The sequence below is a fragment of the Anoplophora glabripennis genome, unplaced genomic scaffold (assembly GCF_000390285.2).
Source record: "Anoplophora glabripennis isolate ALB-LARVAE unplaced genomic scaffold, Agla_2.0 scaffold129, whole genome shotgun sequence".
Classification (NCBI taxonomy): Eukaryota; Metazoa; Arthropoda; class Insecta; order Coleoptera; family Cerambycidae; genus Anoplophora; species Anoplophora glabripennis.
In genome coordinates, this window is record NW_019416294.1 from 190,065 (window position 1) to 210,396 (window position 20,332).

At 35.1% G+C, this 20,332-nt stretch overlaps 1 protein-coding gene across 1 annotated transcript in view; it reads right to left on the minus strand.

Moving 5' to 3' along the window:
- Positions 1–20,332, minus strand: part of LOC108905063 (homeobox protein Nkx-2.1-like) — a 58,692-nt gene that overhangs the window by 1,735 nt on the left and 36,625 nt on the right. Inside the window, exon 5 of the mRNA XM_018707834.1 lies at positions 11,980–12,066. Coding sequence (XP_018563350.1) covers positions 11,980–12,066 — 87 coding nt within the window. The remainder of the gene's footprint in view (positions 1–11,979; positions 12,067–20,332) is intronic.

Genomic DNA, 20,332 nt, shown 5'->3' on the forward strand with positions numbered 1-20,332 from the left:
ACTCGAAAAAAGTCCTATCCGCTAGATTATTGTAAAATTGTCTAAAGGAACATAATACAAGACATCTCTCATCTCGCGAGTCAAAAAATTTTATTAGCTAACTTTTTTATTTAGACAAATAAGTGAGGAAAACAGTTTTTTCAGTTTGCAGGGTAAACCATCAATTTTAGGGAAAAGTGACTCACGGACAGCTCGTAGGGGATAAAATTATCTACAAAATGAGACCCGTTAAATTAAAATCGGTTAATAAACAAAAAAGTAATTGCAATTTTCTTGTCTTTTTGCAATAACTTTTTTGTTTATTAACCGATTTTAATTTAACCAGTCTCATTTTGTAGATAATTTTACTCCCTATAAGCTGTCTGGGAGTCACTTTTCGCTAAAATTGATGGTTTTCCCTGCAAAGTGAAAAAACTGTTTTCCTCACTTATTTGTTTAAATAGAAAAGTTAGCTAATAAAATTTTTTGACTCGAGATGAGAGATGTCTTATATTATATTCCTTTAGACAATTTTACAATAATATCGCGGATAGGAATTTTTTCGAGTAAAAATTTTATTTGCTTGGCCTATAAAAAGTTTTGCTTATCTTGGGAAGCCATGGGCAGTAATCAAATATGTAGTAAAACATACAGGGAGCCCAAAACATTTCAAAATGTGAAATTTCCCCAAAAAAAGTGCCTTTAATTTTTGTTTCCGCTAAAATCTGTACCTATTTAACAAAGTTGTTCGAGAGCTCAAGTAATGCCTAAAATTAAATACAGTGTGTCCCCGCACTGTATTTAAATTTTTTCTTTAAATATTTCTGACAGGAAATTCCCGCAGAATTTTTCATCCGCGCTGTACATAAGCGGCCTAAAATGCGTTTGAAATCAAAATACAAACAACATCTGTACGACGGCCGGCGTCGATATAAAAATCGGGGGCCCTAGGACGCTTCCAGAGCCCGTCGACCACTTCAAAACACACGCCCTCTCAAGTGGCCACGTCACAACTTGCGACCCTTGCAGAAACTTCGCCCCCTCGCGACTACGCATCGCCACATTCAGTCCACATGGTCACTAGGCCCTTCAAATGTACGCCAGATTTTGTCCGTATCGATTGGAGAGATAGTGAAAAAAACCTCTTTATTTATAGGTAAAATCCATAAGTAGTAAAAATATAGAAATACCGCTACTTCAATTCCAGTATACTTGCAAAAATGAACGCTAAGTATAACTTTTCTTATAGGTACCAAGACAAACATTGGGAAGGGTCGATTTTTTTTTTATTTCAGTTTTATCAAGGCATACTCTGCTGTCAAAAATTTCGTTCTTAATATCAACGCCTTCTATACATAACCTTTCAAATTTTTTAATTTTTCCGTTCATTTCTACGAGAAAACAGTAAAGCACTTTTTTTCCCACAAAACTAGCCCATCAAAAAGTATTGATTTGATCAAAAGTTATAAACAAAAGAAGTTTATTTATGACTTTTGTATTAAACTTTTATAAACTGCGTTATTATTATCAGAACGTTTTGGCATCGCATCCTCCCATTCCTTATCACTGTCTAATAACTCAGACGAAATCTGGAATCGGTAAGTTGAATAGTTTACAAGTTATGGCCTTATAAACAAATGAACTAATTATTAGTCTGGACGATCCAGAGCATCTTCCACAATCGCACTGATTTTTTTCATGGTAGATTTCATAATAATACATTGAAATCTATCATTTTTTATTTAATTTCAAATTTGCAAATTTAAATTTTTTTTATTTTTTAGCCTTAGTTGCAAACGACGCACGAGCGTGATATAGTTATATATTATTACATATTCAGAAAGCTTATGAAAAGAGTTTTAAGTTAAAAAAAAGTCGTCAAGATTCATGGAAAAACAACGCAGTTACAGATTGTCAAATATATTATTTTTAAGCGAATTTCGCTTTTTTAACGGCAGGACTATGAATATTATCGTCATTTTCTTCGGACTCGCTGTCGCTCGCTTCGAAAAATCAAGCGACCCACTGACTTTTGACAATATTTCTTATGCACTTAACATACTTCCACAAATAAAATATTTTTATCTGGGAAAGTACTCGGGTTGCCGGTTATGACAGTATTTTTTTTGCCGCTACCAACCTAATTTGTTTAACAATAGGCCGTCAACTTTGACAGTCTGTAACTCCGTTGTTTTTCAACGAATCTTGACGATTTTTTTTTAACTTAAAGCTCTTTTCATAAGCTTTCCGAATATGTAATAATATATAACTATATCACGCTCGTGCGTCGTATATTTCATTTTGCAACTAAGGCTAAAAAATAAAAAAAATTCCAGGTTGCAAATTTGAAATTAAAAAAAAAATATAGATTTCAATGTATTATTATGAAATCTACCATGAAAAAAATCAGTGCGATTGTGGAAGATCCTCGGGATCGTCCAGACTAATAATTAGTTAATTTGTTTATAAGGCCATAACTTGTAAACTATTCAACTTACCGATTCCAGATTTCGTGTGAGTTATTAGACAGTGATAAGGAATGAGAGGATGCGATGCCAAAACGTTCTGGTAATAATAACGCAGTTTATAAATGTTTAATTCAAAAGTCATAAATAAACTTCTTCTGTTTATAACTTTTGATCTAATCAATATTTTTTGACGCTCGAGGGCTAGTTTTGTAGGTCTTTTGAAGACGAGAAAAAAGTACTTTACTGTTTTCTCGTGGAAATGAACGGAAAAAAGTTATGAGCGAAAAACGTGAATTTACGTAAAAATTATACAATTAACTAGCCAATCTTCTATAATATCAATAAGATCCACTTCTTATTTGTGGAAGGGCGAAATGGGCGGTGACTATTAGACGCCTTCACTATACCCACCCTTGTCTATCACATGGATTTCTATGGCTTACTTTATCGCTCTCACGTAACTTCAGATAGACCATCGGTACTTTCCTACCCGGTATATTTCCTGGCCTATAAAAATTTGACACTTGTTTTGATGGCGTCTCCGTACTAACTGTTGTTTATATTTTCTGAGCGTTGAAATATCGATTTTTTTGGCATATTATGTAGAAATTTTCGTTTATTTACTTCGAATAGGTACTTAATAGTAATGATACAAGCAACCAGTAATCAAATTTGGGAGATACACAGATTTGTGAATTGTCAAGATACATTTCAATTGAATGAAAACAGTGATTAACTAGGATTTCGTTTCAGTTCGTACGAATATTGCTTGTGACGCAATGGAAAAGATACAGCGGTTTTAGTTGTAATGTCAACTGGGAATGATTTGATATAATTTTGATTATTTACTATTTATTTTAATTATTATTTATTACACAATGGGTATTTAATAAGTAATTATACTTTTCTCTTGCGGTTGTAGGTGATCAATCAACAAAGTTGTATTTTATAATTATAATTCGTTGCGTTGGTAGAAATTATATCCGCGACGAAATGCAAATTACATAGTGGTTTAAAATAGCCAAGTGCCTTCTTATTGAATTAATAGTAGTGCGAAATCTGACTTGCTAGAGAGAGATCACTCAATCAGAGTTAATTCAATCAAATATATTTATTAACGTCTCATGCTACATCTCATTTCCGACGGAAGTTGGCGTTTGTTTTATTGGTGGATCCTGCCGTATGACGTAAAAAGATTCTGGCCATAGAGAAAGGATAAGTAGTATTCTGTCATTTGTGGTTCTGACGAACTAAATAAATAAATAGTTATTTTTCACCAGACAGTAGTAGTAAGATACGAGATTTAATGCCGCGGCTGGTTTTTAATAGACGAGGCGCAGCCTAGTCTATTAAAGCAGACAAGACATTAAATCTAGTTTACTGCCAAGTTAAACACACAATTTTATCAGGTCGTCTATGGTTGCTATGAGACTAGAGAGTTAAGTAAATAACTTAGGTACACAGTAATCGCCATATTGTTCCTATTTCAATCCATAAAAACACTATTTCCTCCAATCGTCACAAAACTATGAAATTTTTTGACTGCCAGAAGTCTCTAAGGTTGCCATTTTCCTTACTGATGTGTCATCAGCAAACAAAATTCCCAGAACATTATTATCCAACGAGTTAAGTAGGTCGTTAATATGGGTTAAAAATAGTATGGGCCCCAGTATTGATCCCTGGGGTACTTCGTGTTTAACAGCTCCTTTTTAAATGTAACACTTTAGTGCCTGACAGCTGTCACTAAAACTACGCCTTTAATGTCGATTAGCGAAAAAATTATTTATTTCTAACAGTTACTATGACAACGTAAAAAATATCCAGGAATTATTGAAATTTTTTCTTGGTCACGAACATTGCTTCGATAAAATTTCCGGATATAATTGAGGCACTAGTGATATTATTATAAGTGAAAACATCGTTTTCATCGCCTATTTACGTCATTTCCATTGTGACTATTTGTATTTTAAATATGAATACGTCTTCGCCGTGGTATTATGCTGCTTAGAAGTGAATGTACGACGTCAAAATTAGAGAAACGATCTATCAATGCTCCATACTTGAACTAGCTGCGTGTTTATTTACCCTCGTACGTACACATCGTGCCATGAGAACCTGCCTGGGCAAGTTTTAACGGAATTAAAGAACGCATTCCGGAGGACGATGAATCGAAGGCACATCGTCGTGTCGCGACCTACGCGACGGCAGCGATGCTACGAGCTACAAGGAACGGTAGCCAAGAGCTCGTTACCGGTAGGCAGGTGCGCTGGATCAATATTGATGCAGCAGCCATATTTATTTGAGAAGAATTCAGTTTAATTTGACTTTCGGTTCAGTCGCAGCAGGGTCGATGTACGGCCGCCGTCGATGAAGCTCGCAGGCTTCATATACCAAGCGTTTCTACCTATTTCACCAGACAGAAGAACGTCTAAATGTGTTTTGGCTTCGTTGGAGCAATTTAGTTAAATCAGTATGGCTAAATCTTGACACCGTGCAAGTTGCAGACGTATAGAACTTTCTATAAGCTTACAAAGAATTTGGAACTCTCATGAAATTATATTTTTCTACGATTAAGCCCTCATGTCATCGGAACGACTTACATGATCCTTTTGTGAGGTTAGGAAAAGGCAAAATAGCTTCGACAAATTATTTATTTGAAAAAAGAATTGATTCACTTACAAAATCGGAGTATGAACCTACCGGAACATATGCTGGAGGTTATTTCGTGACCTGAGGGAGATTTTGATATAAGCTTTGTTCCCAGAGCAATCCAAAACAGTTCCAGCAATCAGATGCATGTGCACTCCGATATAATGTTTATGTCGCAAGCTAATTACAAATTTAGTTTTTTTATAAAATGCCTAGGCTCTTCATAAATGACTGGGCAAATTATAAAATGATGTGTAAATACATTTTTTTTAAATTTGCCTGAAAATTTTAGACGTTTTATAAAACGTCGAATAGATTATAGGCCAGGAAATATAGAGTTGGACGCGACTTTTTGTTTCGGCAAGCTGAATTTATCACTATAGATGCTAAATATTATGTACAATAACATAAGGCCATAACTTGTAAACTATTCAACTTACCGATTCCAGATTTCGTGTGAGTTATTAGACAGTGATAGGCAATGAGAGGATGCGATGCCGAAACGTTCTGGTAATAAATAATAACGCAGTTTATAAATGTTTAATTTAAAAGTCATAAATAAACTTCTTCTGTTTATAACTTTTGATCTACCTAATCAATATTTTTTTACGCTCGAGGGCTAGTTTTGTAGGTCTTTTGAAGACGAGAAAAAAGTACTTTACTGTTTTCTCGTGGAAATGAACGGAAAAAAGTTATGAGCGAAAAACGTGAATTTACGTAAAAATTATAAAATTAACAAGCCAGTAAACAATCTTCCCTCCATTTTTAAGACTTTGGAAACTAATAGGTATGTTATTGTACATAATATTTAGCATCTATAGTGTGACAGCTTGCCGAAACAAAAAGTCGCGAAATGGTTATTTCCCAGCTTACTTTCCTGGCCTATGTAATCTGAGTGTCAGCTCTATTTTATTTTAACTGCAGTGGTCAAACTACAGTCTAAAATTAATACCCAACAAACGTCCACAATTTTCTTTCACTCTAATACACATACAATATTTGAACGATTGTCTTTGAACGTACCATCATTGTATATCTTTTTGGCGCGTTTAACAAATACGAATTCACGTCCGCAATGATTGTCTTTGATATAAGCACACACACGTGACGTAAAGGCAATCTTGAAACGGTTGTAGTCTATGGTTCTAGTATAACTAATATCGGAGTATTACGATACATTTTGTCTTCTTTAAAAACTGTATTGGAAAAACATAATTAGGTTTTTTCACATCTAAATGAAATTAAGTATATTAATTATATAGGGTGTTTTCAAAAGAAGTAGCACAAATGGTGTCGATGAATCTACAGCTAAAACGAAAAAATATGGAAGAGCGCTGTAATTTGAAAACCAAAAAAAGTATAATACTCAAATTTTACAAAAATGTTCTACTAATGCGTGCAACTTCCCAACAATTTTTCGAAAATTTCTGCCCCTCACAGGGGGTTGAAATGAGCATCTCCTAAGTTATTTTTTGCTACAACTTATTCGTTTGATAAAAATTGAATATTCAAAAATACGTGTCAAATAGCCTGGTTTGTTTTAAAGCTTTTATCTCTCTTACTTTTTTGCTTTAAAACTAACCGTTTATTAACAAAAAAATTAAACTATAAGGGGGGCCGAAATTCTTAATAATCACCAGTTGGTTCACCAAGATTTTAGATATTATTTTTTGTTACATAAAAATGGGAGCACACCGTTCGTTTTGCATACATAAGACGCCATTTCCTTCCTCTTCTTCTTCCTCATCCTCTTCGCACTACTATTCCAACCACATAGTCCCACATGGAGGAAACTAAGCAGCGCGCGAATTTCAAATACACAAAATAATGTCTACAAAACTAAGAAATATTTAAGTAGGCGGCTGTCATGCTAATTTCTAATAAAACTTCTCTTACTTGGTGTCTTAGTTTGGCCTAAGAAACACTTAAACAACTTCAAACACTGAGTAACCTAGTTCCATTATTTTTACAAGAAATTTCGAGCTGAAAACCGCTCTGTTAGTTCAAGATTGGAATTTATCGGGGCAAGAAAGCCAGTGTAGTAAGCGTCCTACATGTACCAGAGCGCGCTGCAAGAGACGTGCCTGTTGTTTGTCCAACGCGAAGTGAATTCTGGACATGACAACTGCCCCGGGCGAAACTTTCTATTTTCTATTTATTTTTTAAGCGGGGAGCTAGAACGACTCAACGGGCTTCCCACATTCGAAATCGTCCGTTAATTTGCTTGTTTGTACGATTATTTATACTGCCGAGTTATACCAACAATGGTTTGATTGATTAATTTATTTCTTATTTAAGTTTCCTGAGAGTTTAACTAACTACAATAGATTCCTAAATAAAACGTCTATTTATACTAAAAGAAATGTTTGCCCTTTTCTATAATTTGATCGACTACTAATTGCAAACAGGCAAACAGGAAAGTAGGACTTTCAACCAGAAAATTTTCCAAACACTGAAGTCAAGCTCAATATTTTGACTCATTTTTCTGCTGCTCTTCTTGTCTATTGGCTTTATTTTTCGTTGTTCGAGTCAAATCACATCAAGTGGTCCCCCTATTTTCCATTTTATCGTGGTATTTGAGTTCATATATTTTAACCAAAAGTAGTCATTACCAACAATCGTACCCTAAAACCGTTTTTCAAAATCTTAATTTAAACAACAGTTGTTTTTGCAATTAACATTATCCGAAATTTAAATTAAAAAATTAATTGTGTAAAAACCATTAGAGATATCTTAATGAAATTTTCAGGACGTATTATAAGCTAATTAAAACACGAATGCAATACAATGTTTTATTCATAACCACATCACAATCACAATCATATTTATGGAATCAGAATTATTGGAATTTAATAAAAAAATTCGCACGACTTGATATTTATTACTAGTATTCAATGAAACGGTTTTATTATACCTACTGGTAGCTTTGGTACGTTGTTTATTATCAATTATTTTATAAATAGTTCTATCTGAATTTGGTAAAAATGCAAGAAACTATTGTATTCCTGTGGCTGTTCTTGAAGAAACTCAAGAAGCAATTTGCCATTTATTGTCAGCGAAATCCAGGGAACATTATAAAAAACTATTCGCGGAATTTGACGAATGGAGGGGAAAACGGAGAATAATGACAATAAATTATATTGAAGAAGTCATGCTATCGTATTTTTTAAATTTGAAGAAAAATGCAATTTCATCAATGTGGTCGAAGTATTCGATGTTGAAGGCTACTATAAAGGACTACAAAAATATAGATATTAGAAAATATAACAAGCTTACAGCTTATTTTAAGAGTGAATCGAGAGGATACAAAGCAAAAAAAGCTGCAGTATTAGAAAAGCACATATTGAAGAATTTTTTACTGGGGCTTCCGATAAAGAATATTTAATGATTAAGGTTAGTTGTTAGGTATATAGCGAACTTTGAATTATTTTAGGTAGCATGGGGATTTCTGATGCCTGTCGATGTTGCGAAATGACAAATTTGAAAATTAGTGACGTACAGGATGTTGGCAGGTACCTACTTGTTTCAATACCTGACACCAGAACGGTCATTTCAAGAAATTTTCGAATTATAGAAGAAGGATTTTGCGTAATGCTGTTGAAATATGTAGAAAATATATTTCTCTGTGCCCAATTCTCCTAACACAAGACAAATCCTTTTTAAGGTACATCAATCAAAAATGTACTTCTCAGCCTGTTGCAATCAACACATTGACGAAGGTACTCTCATCATTCCTGAATATCGCAATACTCGGCCTATTTGTTAATGTTATTTTATTATTCAGTTTTGATATTTTTTCCACAAATAAAATTATTTCTTCAAAAAACCGCTACTGGCGTATTATTTTCTTGGGAAAAGTTTTCGGACGCTTTAGTAACACGTCACTGGTTAAAACCAGGAGGTTTTCATCAAATAAACGGATTAATTTTTAAGGAAAATTCAATAAAACGTAAAAACAAGCCCAATCATCTCCTAAACGGCTGCTACTATTAAAAAGACCAAGTAACATTTTTCATTCATTCAACGTAACACTACCTAAAAGTAACATTATTTCTACAAAAATCCGCCAGTGGCGTTTTTTTTTCTAAGGAAAATGGGACGGGCACCTCCAATACCACGACACTGGTTAAAACCAAATATTACATTCAATAAACGCTCTAATTAAGTGAATATGCTGTAGTAAATTTCATTCATTTCCGTCAGCCCATTATGAAGAGAAGGCAGAAAAAACATATATTTTTGTAAACTTTAACACCCTGTATCTCGAATACCGAGTCCCGCAGGAAAAAGTTTATAGAACAAACTCTACTTATTTTTTGGTAATGAATCTAGTCCTGCAGTTTCTGTATTTAAAGTGAAATCACCCTGTATAGTTACTACAGTCTTTTGTTTCCATTCCTGTATAGTGGCAAGCTAGGTGGAAACTATTACCTACTACCATATTTCAGTCTTTAGGTATCTCTTCTTCTTCTTTGTTTGATTTAGTTAATTCACGAAATTTTTCTCTGGCGATTGACCCCACATATTTTGTCATTTCTGACGTAATATTGTTTTTTTTTTGCATAAAACTCTTGGAAAAAAGTGAGAAGTGACCCCATTCAGGATAATTAGATTAATAAGACGCGACTATAAAAATAAACCTAGTGCCTAACGTGTACCTTAATACCAAAAAAAAAAGAACAAAATGAGATTAAGGACTTATGTTAAGTGTGAATAAATTTTGCTACAATAACTTTCTTTGTTAACGGTGAAAGGACGTTTTGTTGATGTAGGATTTAAAAATATTAGTGGAGGTAGATGAATGAGAAGCAGACGCGACCAGTCATGCACAGTGGCGGAGCTGCAAGTAATTTTAAAAAAGGATTACCTGAATTATAAATCCATAAAATAACGCTGTTGGCAAAAAGCAAGCATCAATTGTTCATTTTTCATTTACTTAGTTAAAAAGTTACTTAATTTTCCTTTTTCAAAGTTTCTTTAAAAGAATCGAAATGTATCACCTCTAATTGAAATTTTCTTTTTATACGACTGCCTTGCAAAAGGGGGTTTTGCGCACGGTAAGCACGCTCTGAAAACGGTATTTTGCACACGCCGTGTGCTAAACATTTTGCACACGGTTATGTCATCTTTGCACACGCGTCTCCAGATTGTGATTTTTGTTTGATGTTGTCACCCAAATTATGCAATGTTTCAAGTTGGCTGAGTTTCATAGCAACCGTCACGGCTCCTTTATTTTGTTGATTAGATACTTCAAAAATTGTTGAATTCCCGAAGTTTGGGTGTGAAAATGTGTGATTCTGAAGAGATTTTACAGAAAGCAAGCGAAATATGTTCGGAACTGCTGCCCACAAAATCCAGAAGCAGGTATGAAGCTGAGTTAAGCCGATTTATGGACTGGCGACTAGCCAAAAATGTCCAAACTTTCTCAGAAAACGCAGTAATGGTGTATTTTGAAGAACTATCTAAGAAATATAAATCTTCGACGTTGTGGACGATTTTTTCGATGCTCAAGTCAACGTTAAGTGCCAATCACAACATAGATCTTGGAAGCTATAAAAAGTTGCAAGCGCTAATCAAACGAAAATCCGAAAACTACGTCCCAAAGAAGTCCCAAATCCTCACAGAAGATGATTTTTGCCGGTTTTTGACGAAAGCATCAGACGACAAATATTTACTTATCAAGGCGGTGGTGGCAGTTGGACTATCTGGGGCATGTCGAAGGGAGGAATTATGTTATCTCAAAATAGAAGACACCAAAGATTTCGGCAGTGCTATGCTGATTAAACTGAAGAATACAAAAACAAAGGTACCAAGGTGTTTTACAATTACAGGAAACCTTTACACTATCTTAAAAAAGTACTGTGCTCTTCGTCCTCCTAATCTGAAGACAGGCAGGTTTTTTTTAAACTATCAAAACGGAAAATGTTCAAGCCAAAACGTTGGCATCAACAAAATTGGAAACATGGCTAGGGAAATCGCCAAGTTTTTGATGCTAGAGAATCCAGAAAGTTACACGGGACATTGTTTTCGGCGTTCATCGGCCACAATTTTAGTCAATTCTGGCTCAAATCTGCTTGCCCTCAAACGCCATGGAGGGTGGAAATCCAGTACAGTTGCCGAAGGCTACGTTGATGACTGTTTGAGAAATAAAATGGAAGTTTCGAAAAAGATAGAGTCTTCAGTGTCTTCTGCTGCCACAGAACCAGAACAACGATCGTCTACTGGAATACAACAAGAAAACAACGACCGCACGCTGAAAAACTGCACTAAAAACACGACACCAAAAATATTCTCTATTACCGAAAACAAGGTGCACAATAATACTGCTTTTCCCAGCGTAACCTTGAAGGAATGTTCAAATGTTACCATAAATATTAAATATTAGTTTCTTTTGTTAATGCGTTAGCAATTTTCTTAATAAAAACGAGTTAAATTAAAAGTTGTATTTAATTTATTTTGTTAATGCGTTGGCAATTTTAGTAATAAAAACGATTTAAATTAAAATTTGATTTTTGTGGTCTCTGTTTGCAGTCGTATAAAAAGTATCGTAAAAAACTCGTTTGAAAACCTCTTTGCACACTCGCTCGACTTGTGGACCTCGCCTTCGGCTCGGTCCACCAATATGTCTCGCTCGTGTGCAAAGAGTCGTTTTCAAACCTTGTTATTTAATATACTATTGAGAAGTAATTTAAAAATAAATTCTTCTTTGCATTTGTATCAATTTCTTTTAGTTTCTCCATTCGACGTCAGTATCAGCAGTGCATACATAATAAAAAAAAAGGGAATGCATGAAAAAAACTTTACGTTAAGTACTTTTTCGTATTTGAGGAATTAAATTGACATGTTCGTAATGAACCGATCTCCGCCCATGTCGACAGCTTACCTGGTTGTGCTGGTTTTGTTCAGCCATCGCCTTCTCCTTGGCCTGTCTCTTGCACTTGTACCTGTGATTCTGGAACCATATTTTCACCTGTAACAACAAAAATCCCACGTGAGGTATGGCCTAAGAAAACAAAATAATTCCTAACTGTCACAGGGGTCTGTTATTCCAGTTTATGGAAAATCTCGAAACCGCCGATTTGGGTTTTAACCGTCGGAGACGGACATTTTTATCTATACATAAAAAAATACCCAGTTAAATCGCAACTGACGGTCGTGGGAAAGTAAACAAAAGTAAAACTGATTTTTAATTTAATTTGTTCATATATTTATTATTTATTTGTTTTATTATACAATTACCCAACAGCAAAAACAATTTAAAAGATAGACTAGTTAAACAAAATGACAGAAGGCAAGCGGAATTTTATAGAAAAAGATAAAATACGAATAATAAACTAGAACAGGCTCGTACTAAGTTTGATTTTAGAAGCAACAAACCCATATTTCTGTTAGCACTAGCAATAATAAGGTACATAAATATCAAAAGTGACTTTTAAATCTTAAATGTGTTGGGTCTTAAGGGCAGGAATGCCTTTTATGTTATAAGAGAGGATTAGTGTACTTTGCTTGCACTTTTTGCACGTTATATCAATCTTTAATTGGTTCAAGGTTATACTGAAACAATCCACGGTCTGCAAAATGAGATACCTACTGACCTACTTAATCTGGCGCTAAATCAAGTGAATTTCATTATATGCCTTTGTTTAAAACAAAATTGAACAAAAAATGTAAGATTTATTCTGCTTCCGAATGATTTTTTTAATTATCTGCAGAGCGTTATCATTTACATTTATAAAAATTTATTTAAAATTACACATTACATCAGTGGTTACTTTGACGTATTTATACAAGTAAATTAAGGAAAAATTACATTAAATAGGTATACAGGGTCTCCAAATGAAAACGAAACAGAGCCATTTTCAGGTACTGTGTCAAGATTGTAGAAAAACGCTCAGACCCGTCGATTTTAGATTAAAGGAGGACATTCTTTGCTGGTATTTTTGACTCCGCCACTTTCACGTCCAATCAAGGGTAAGCATCACCCCAAAATATTTAAATGGCATTGGGGGTTGAGTAATATTTATTTTGAAAACCCTTACAATTCTCTTTACAACAGACTTTCAATTTTATAATTCCGCCCAATACTTTGAAAAAAAATTACATTTTAAAATTTAAATTATGTTTAGTTGCTTATTTACTACTTAGTTGATTAAATGTTCAAACTGATGACCGCCCGCTTCCATACAAGAATAAAGATTTTGTTCGAAACGTTCGCGCACATTCCGAAGCATTTCCGGAGTGATTCGACGGCATTCGTCGACGATTCTTTGACGCAAATCTTTCAGCGACGCTGGCTGTGTTTTATAGATTTTACTTTTTAGGTATCCCCACAAAAAGAAATCAAGAGGCGATAAATCTGGTGATCGTGGAGGCCACTCAATGCTGCCTCTTCTCCCAATCCAATTCCATAGAAAACCTTGGTCCAAATACTGACGGGAAATTAACGCATAATGCGGAGGAGCACCGTCCTGTTGAAAAATCAAATTATCTTCATCATACTCTGGAACATTTTCAATAATATCAGTCAAGGCAGGGTCAATAGCGTCTTCCAGTAATTGCAAATACATTTGGCCAGTCAAATTACCAGGTAGAAAAAAAGGACCCACCAGCCGGTCACCGAAAATTCCAGCCCATACATTTAATTTTTCCGGTTGCTGTGTATGCACCTCGTGAAAAACTCTTGGGTTTGAATCGGACCAATAGCGGCAATTGTGACGATTTACCGTCCCGTTCAAGAAAAAACTGCATTCATCAGAAAAACAGATGTTAAAAAGGAACTGTGGATCGTTCCCTGCTCGCTCACTCATTATTTCGCAAAATTGCAAACGGCGGTCATAATCATCCTCATGAAGTTCCTGGACTAAATGTATTTTGTATGGATGGAATTTATTCTTCTTCAAAATGGTTTGTATGCTAGTTCGATTGATCCCAGACACAGATGCCAGCTGCCTCGTACTTAATGTAGGATCAAGATGAACTTGTCCCAAAACTGCAACTTCACTAGCTTCATTAACTATAGGTTTTTCAATTTCTCGTTTTTTATTGGCTACGTTCCCTGTCTCTTGAAATTTTTTTACTAACTCTAGAACATACTTCCTCCTGACATGTCGATCTTGATGTTGTTCATTAAATAGCTGAGCTGTTCTATTCGCACATTTATTGTTCATAAAGTAAAGCGAAATGATATCTACCCTTTCCGCAATGGAATAAACCATAGTGTTTAATTTTCAAAAACACAATTAAATAAACTACCAACCAACGCTTCCAAATAATACTAGAAAATAATTTGGAATCCACTAATTTTACGTTCATTGTGTGTGTATAGCATTCATTTCTGTTTTTTACAATTGTGTTTTTTTTACGAAAGTGATAACAAATCGCCAAAAACCAATGTAACGCAAGAAATACTAAATTTATACCATTGGCGTACTTAACTCGAATGACTGACATTTTTACCGTTACTAATTGTTTGTACATAAGTTTCAACTTTAAAATCAAAATTCTTAATAAGTATTGGGCGGAATTATAAAATTTAAAGTCTGTTGTAAAAAGAATTGTAAGAGCTTTCAAAAGAGATGTTACTCAACCCCCAAAGCCATTTAAATATTTTGGGGTGATGCTTACCCTTGCTTGGGGGCGAAAGTGGCGGAGTCAAAAATACCAGTAAAGAATGTCCCCCTTTAATATAAAATCGACGGGTCTGAGCGTTTTTCTACAATCTTGACGCAGTTCCTGAAAATGGCTCTGTTTCGTTTTCATTTGGCCACCCTGTCTTTAAACAGATTTATACAGTAAATGATGCAATATGTATCATTTATCGTTTAAATCTCATTTAAAAGTAACAAAATATGAAACGAGTAAACGAATTACTTATCGATAATATCGTCTTTCCAAAAATTGCTCATGCTTCGAAACGACGGTCAAAATTAGTCCGCTTACGTGCAAATACGCAAAACGACAAGTCTCATTTAAATTGTACTGTTAGTACATTACACCATATCTGCTAGATCTTAATCATAAAATATTTTATGCACCGGTAATACTGCAACACATGACGCACGTGCACAAGATGCACAGAGTCGGCTTACATTTATGGTTAAATTTCTTAATTAATTTTCTCGAAAACAGAAGCATTTAGACCATCAGTTACTTGGTAAAAGTTGCTCATTTTTTTGCCCTCTATCACCCTTTTCAAAGAACGCGTTTATTTCAGAAACACCCTGTCTAAAAATACACAATTTTTATCAGTGTACACCAAAATCATACATAAGTATGGATATTCTTTATCAGAAATCATGGGCCGTGATACCTCAAGGGACGGCTTACAAAAGACGCCCCCCTCTCCTCGCCGGCCGCTGCCGCAAATAAAGTGGGCCCTAAAGAGTGAATTCTTTCCCAATTATATTAAAAACTCGTATCCTCCCTCGCAACCGCAGGGTCAGGTCCCACAAAGCCCGCGCACTTGTTGGCAATGGTAATGGTAATAAGTTGGTTGGCGGTGAATGGACGCATCCGAGCGGCTGCACATCGCGCCCACACATTTCTAATACTAACGATCGGAGATCCCGGCTCTCAAGGGGGCATACCGCGTTCTCAGGGCTGATGCATGGGATCAGATCATCCGTGAGATATGCCAGAGATTATATCTAAGTGTTTTCAACAGCTATTTGGCTGGTTGTTAGAACACCAACGGACGTATTTGTGTGTAATAAAAATATTCCAACACACGCGAAGGTTCAGGAATTACGTCATCAAATGAAACTTTTCAAATTTGTAGTTACCCGCTCATCTGGGATTTCAAATCACTTGATTTCGATCAAGCATTGAAAGAAATCGATATAAGAAAGTTTTGCCAAGTTAATCCGTGCCTATTATAATAGCAATTTTTCTTATTGGCGCTAAAATATTATAGAGCAGCAATTTAAATTTTCGCTCAACTTTCCAATCGAAACCAAGAAGAGAAGCCGTCTCCAACCTTTTCTACGTAGGCCCAATCCCGGCCAAAATAGAAACCAAAATCCAAAGAGATCCAACTACCTTCCTCGGGAAGTGGAAGATGAGGCATGAAAGTTTTCACCTATCTTTCCAAAATTTTCGCCAAAATCCGAAGGCACAACAGACAACTCCACCAAAGACCGATGCTGTTGGCAGAGCAACCACCGCAACGACACACTGCGACATATAAAATTCACCCCAGTTTCCAGTTTCGGAAACTGAAAAGTTTTACGAATTTTACGGAATTCGAACTGGGAACTACAAAAAATAACAAAAGTATCATGCCAAGAACACAAGTCGATCATCGGTTGCAGTTGGCGAAATTCCAAAGATGGGTAAAATCTAGAGAGGCCAATGGACCAGACCTAACGCGGACTTCGGTGCAGGACCTCTGCGGACTCATCAAGAACTGTGATTGTATGTCAACCCTGATGCCTTTCAGTTCAATAACCAGCGACGGATCCTAGTCAGTACATGTACAGGCTGGTCCATTTTCGGTGGGATTTCAGGGTATTTCAGAAACTACTAAAGATATGATAAATCTGACACCACATTCTCGAACTCGATTTTCATGGCAAACTCAATTGTCAAATCAGAAATTAGCGATCTTCAATTGTTTCTGAGTTACAGGGCGTTTCTCGTTATTGTGACACTTTTGAATATGTCTGTATCTCAGCTGTTAAATAAGGTAGAGTTAAAGAGAAAACTGCTCAAGACTAATTCTTTGGCGTAGAATTGAATGCCGGTATTAGATTTTTAATAGGACTTAAGATTCCAGAGTTATGACCCAGTTATATTTTTTTAAATGGAAATCGTAGCTGGCCACGACCTAAAAAAATGGAGATTTTTTTTTTGCTTTTCAGCAATATATCACATGCTATAGTTATTTTTACAAACACAGAAGATACGGGGTTTTATACATAAATTCAATCCTTTTTTACATTTTAATATGGCTGGCTATGAAAATACATATAAAACTATAATTCTTACTTTTACAAAACTCATATCTGTTGTAAAAATGTGAAGTTTATTTAGAATATATATTACAGATAAGAAAATATGGAGTTTTCAAATTTTTATTCCACTTTAACTCAAGTTACAATATTAAACATAAATTAAACAATAGTAAGTACCTACATCATCATCTTTTCGCGCACATTTCGCGCATCTTCTGGCAACGCTTCGGGTAACATTCATTAAATGTAGGTATTGTTACATTATTAGAGCTTTATTCCCGTGTCCATAGTTATTTCTAGGCTTCCGATCTATTTTTTTCAGGATATTCATACAAATACATCTGATATGCTCTTTCACAGTTGCAGTTACAGATATAATAAATTCCGATAATATTATGCTGATCTTCATTTTTAACCTTTGCCAAAACGAAAATGTTTTTGAACATTTACTGAAATTATTTCAAGAATAATATTCAGTTCAAGAATTAATTTGTCATAATAAAATTAAAATTGCAACAATGTTTTAATTTTGACGCAACAACTTATTGAGTTATGTACGACCAAGTGATTGATGGTAATAGTTAATAATAATAAATGTTCTATTGTAGCGCGCGGTGATTATAGTTTAAATAACTAGATGGATTTCACAGGGTCTAACGACACTTACAGTGTACGATAATTCAATAAACAAAGAAATCTAAATAAAAAATTTAGATAAATTTGGAACGAATACACTGAAGATGAATTTTTTCAAACAAAACGTCTGAATCTAGTTAGGGCTGAGGCAGTACAGTATTGGGGGTCATGAAGGCTTGCAAAAAATGTAATAAAATTTCCAGGGTCGTATTTAAAAAAAATAAAGTTGATAATGCTCCTGATGGAGAGACGAAACATTACATATAAAAATTGATGCCATTCGATAGAGGGCAAAAAGTGTTCATGAGAAAGTGTTCTTCGTTTTCCAATATCTCCTTAAACAAGGTAGAAATTAAACAAAATCGGATTTCCAAAATTTCGTTTTTTTTTCAAATATTTCGAAAACTAATCATATTAGCCTTCATTTTTTAGGGGCATATTGTTGGTCCCCTGATTACGCAACTTTGCGAGAAACGAATTTGTAACAGCCTGTAGGTATATCAGCGCCCAGCAGTGGCGGCGCGTAAACATTGATTGAATTTGTTCTGCTTAGGGTTGTTACATTTGTTGAATTGAATTCCGGGATATTAAGTGCCCGGAGTTTCTAAATGGCGCCGCAGGCGAAAAATTTTAAAATTTTCAAGGTCACGCGTTTTCCTGGCACTTCTGAATTTCAAGGAACAATGAATTTATAAAAATAATACAATTTCCACAAGAATGATTTTTGAAATTGATACCTTTTTGAAATATCCATTTACGAATTAGCTACTGATGGTATAATAAATTGGAATAAAGTAAATATATTTTATTAAATTATTGAATATTGTTTATAAAAAAAAATCGTTTGTGAAATTTACCAACGATTCAACGAATTTTAATTTTCCTCGGCGTGTTATGATTTTTTCTTTATCTTTTTTTGCAAATCCGAAATCCGGGACCATACAGCTAATTCCCGGTACAATCACAGAAAATCCCGGTCATACCAATGTGGCTAGATGTTCTTTTAAAATGTCGTCAAGATCTACACTAAAATTTATGAGTCCACGAAACACATCAGGGTTGTCCGAATTTTCTGTCTCGTCGTGTCCGAGAAGTGCTAATTCGAAAGCTCCGCAAAATTTTATGCAATCTATGATTTTAAATAATACATGACGATTTTTCATTACCTGTTCATATGTTTCCGTATATTATCCCAATATGCAGAATCTAACTGACTTCTTATGTTTATTTTACCTAAAGACTTAATGACTTAAATCTTTCACACTGTATATTGTCCATGCTTTATCCCCACCGAAAAGTAAGCACGGAAAACAAAACAGTGAATATTTTAAATCACACCCGCACACCCACTCTGCTTTTGTGTATACATTATTGTTTTTTTATAACTTTTACTTCTTTTATTTTTAGTTTATCCTCATAAGGCAGAGAACCAAATAAAGTTTTTTTTTAAACGAAACGCTATTCATTTTAATAACTATAATATCCGTAGACGCCTAAACGAAAATATTCACACGTGCCGCTCGCAGAAATAAACCACCACATACCACGTACGAAATATTACTGCATTTACTGCAGACTGCAGCGCAGTGGCTGTCACTATTGCAGCCGCAAAAGCCCCTATCTCCGTGTACTGGGTCACGTGCCTGATCAGCCAATAAAAACAAAGGACGCATATAATTGTTCGCTGTCCACACATTGTGTATATGAGGTTGCATATATTAAGGAGCGTAGCTCGCGTCGCAATAAATAATAATATAAGCTCCTAGATTTATTTTAGCGCGAGTACATTTGGATTCTTTAAATATTTTGTTGATATTTAATATGATTAAATACATAAAATTTTATGTGTTCTGCAGCTCCGCAGCTCTTATGGTAAAACCGCCACTGACGCCCAGTATATACTATTTGTTTCTCTCTGCGCTTCAAAAACGTAATTTCACCAGTCTGCACATGTATTCGTTATTTAGGTAGACGACTGAATTACTGAATTATTTCGCTTTCCAGAAACGCGCTACGAAGTACGAACCGTTTGTTTGGCCGCACCGCCATGCGCCGGCACATCATACGACAGTTCTAATTTAATCATGGGGCTGGTTGTAATTAAATTGTAATTAATTGGCAAAGCGAGGCAACAGTCAAGCATAACAAGGGTTGGTCTGATGATTCCGGGGGAAAATGAAATACCGCGCTGATGAAAATGGCGCTACGGAATTGGATTGATTATCTGGAGCGGCCGTTCGCTCCGAAAGCTGTTTTGTCACGTCACGGAATGTGCGCGATTTTCCGGCCGATTTTTCCAATTTAAACTCGTACTTCTATGTCAGAATTAAAAAGTCGTTAAAATCGGTAGGTGTAGGTAAAAAACGCTTCACCGTCGTCTTTAGGGGTCTAACTTTTCTCTTCCCTTACCCCTCATACAAATAAACGAAGTTTTCTTAAATTCATTTATACTGGTGTGAGTTTTTAAGTGAGATACAGGGTGGCCAAATGAAAACGAAACATAGCCATTTATTTTCAGGAATTGCGTCAAGATTGTAGAAAAACGCTCAGACCCGTCGATTTTAGATTAATGGGGGACATTCTTTGCTGGTATTTTTGACTCCGCCACTTTCACCCCCAAGCAAGGGTAAGCATCACCCCAAAATATTT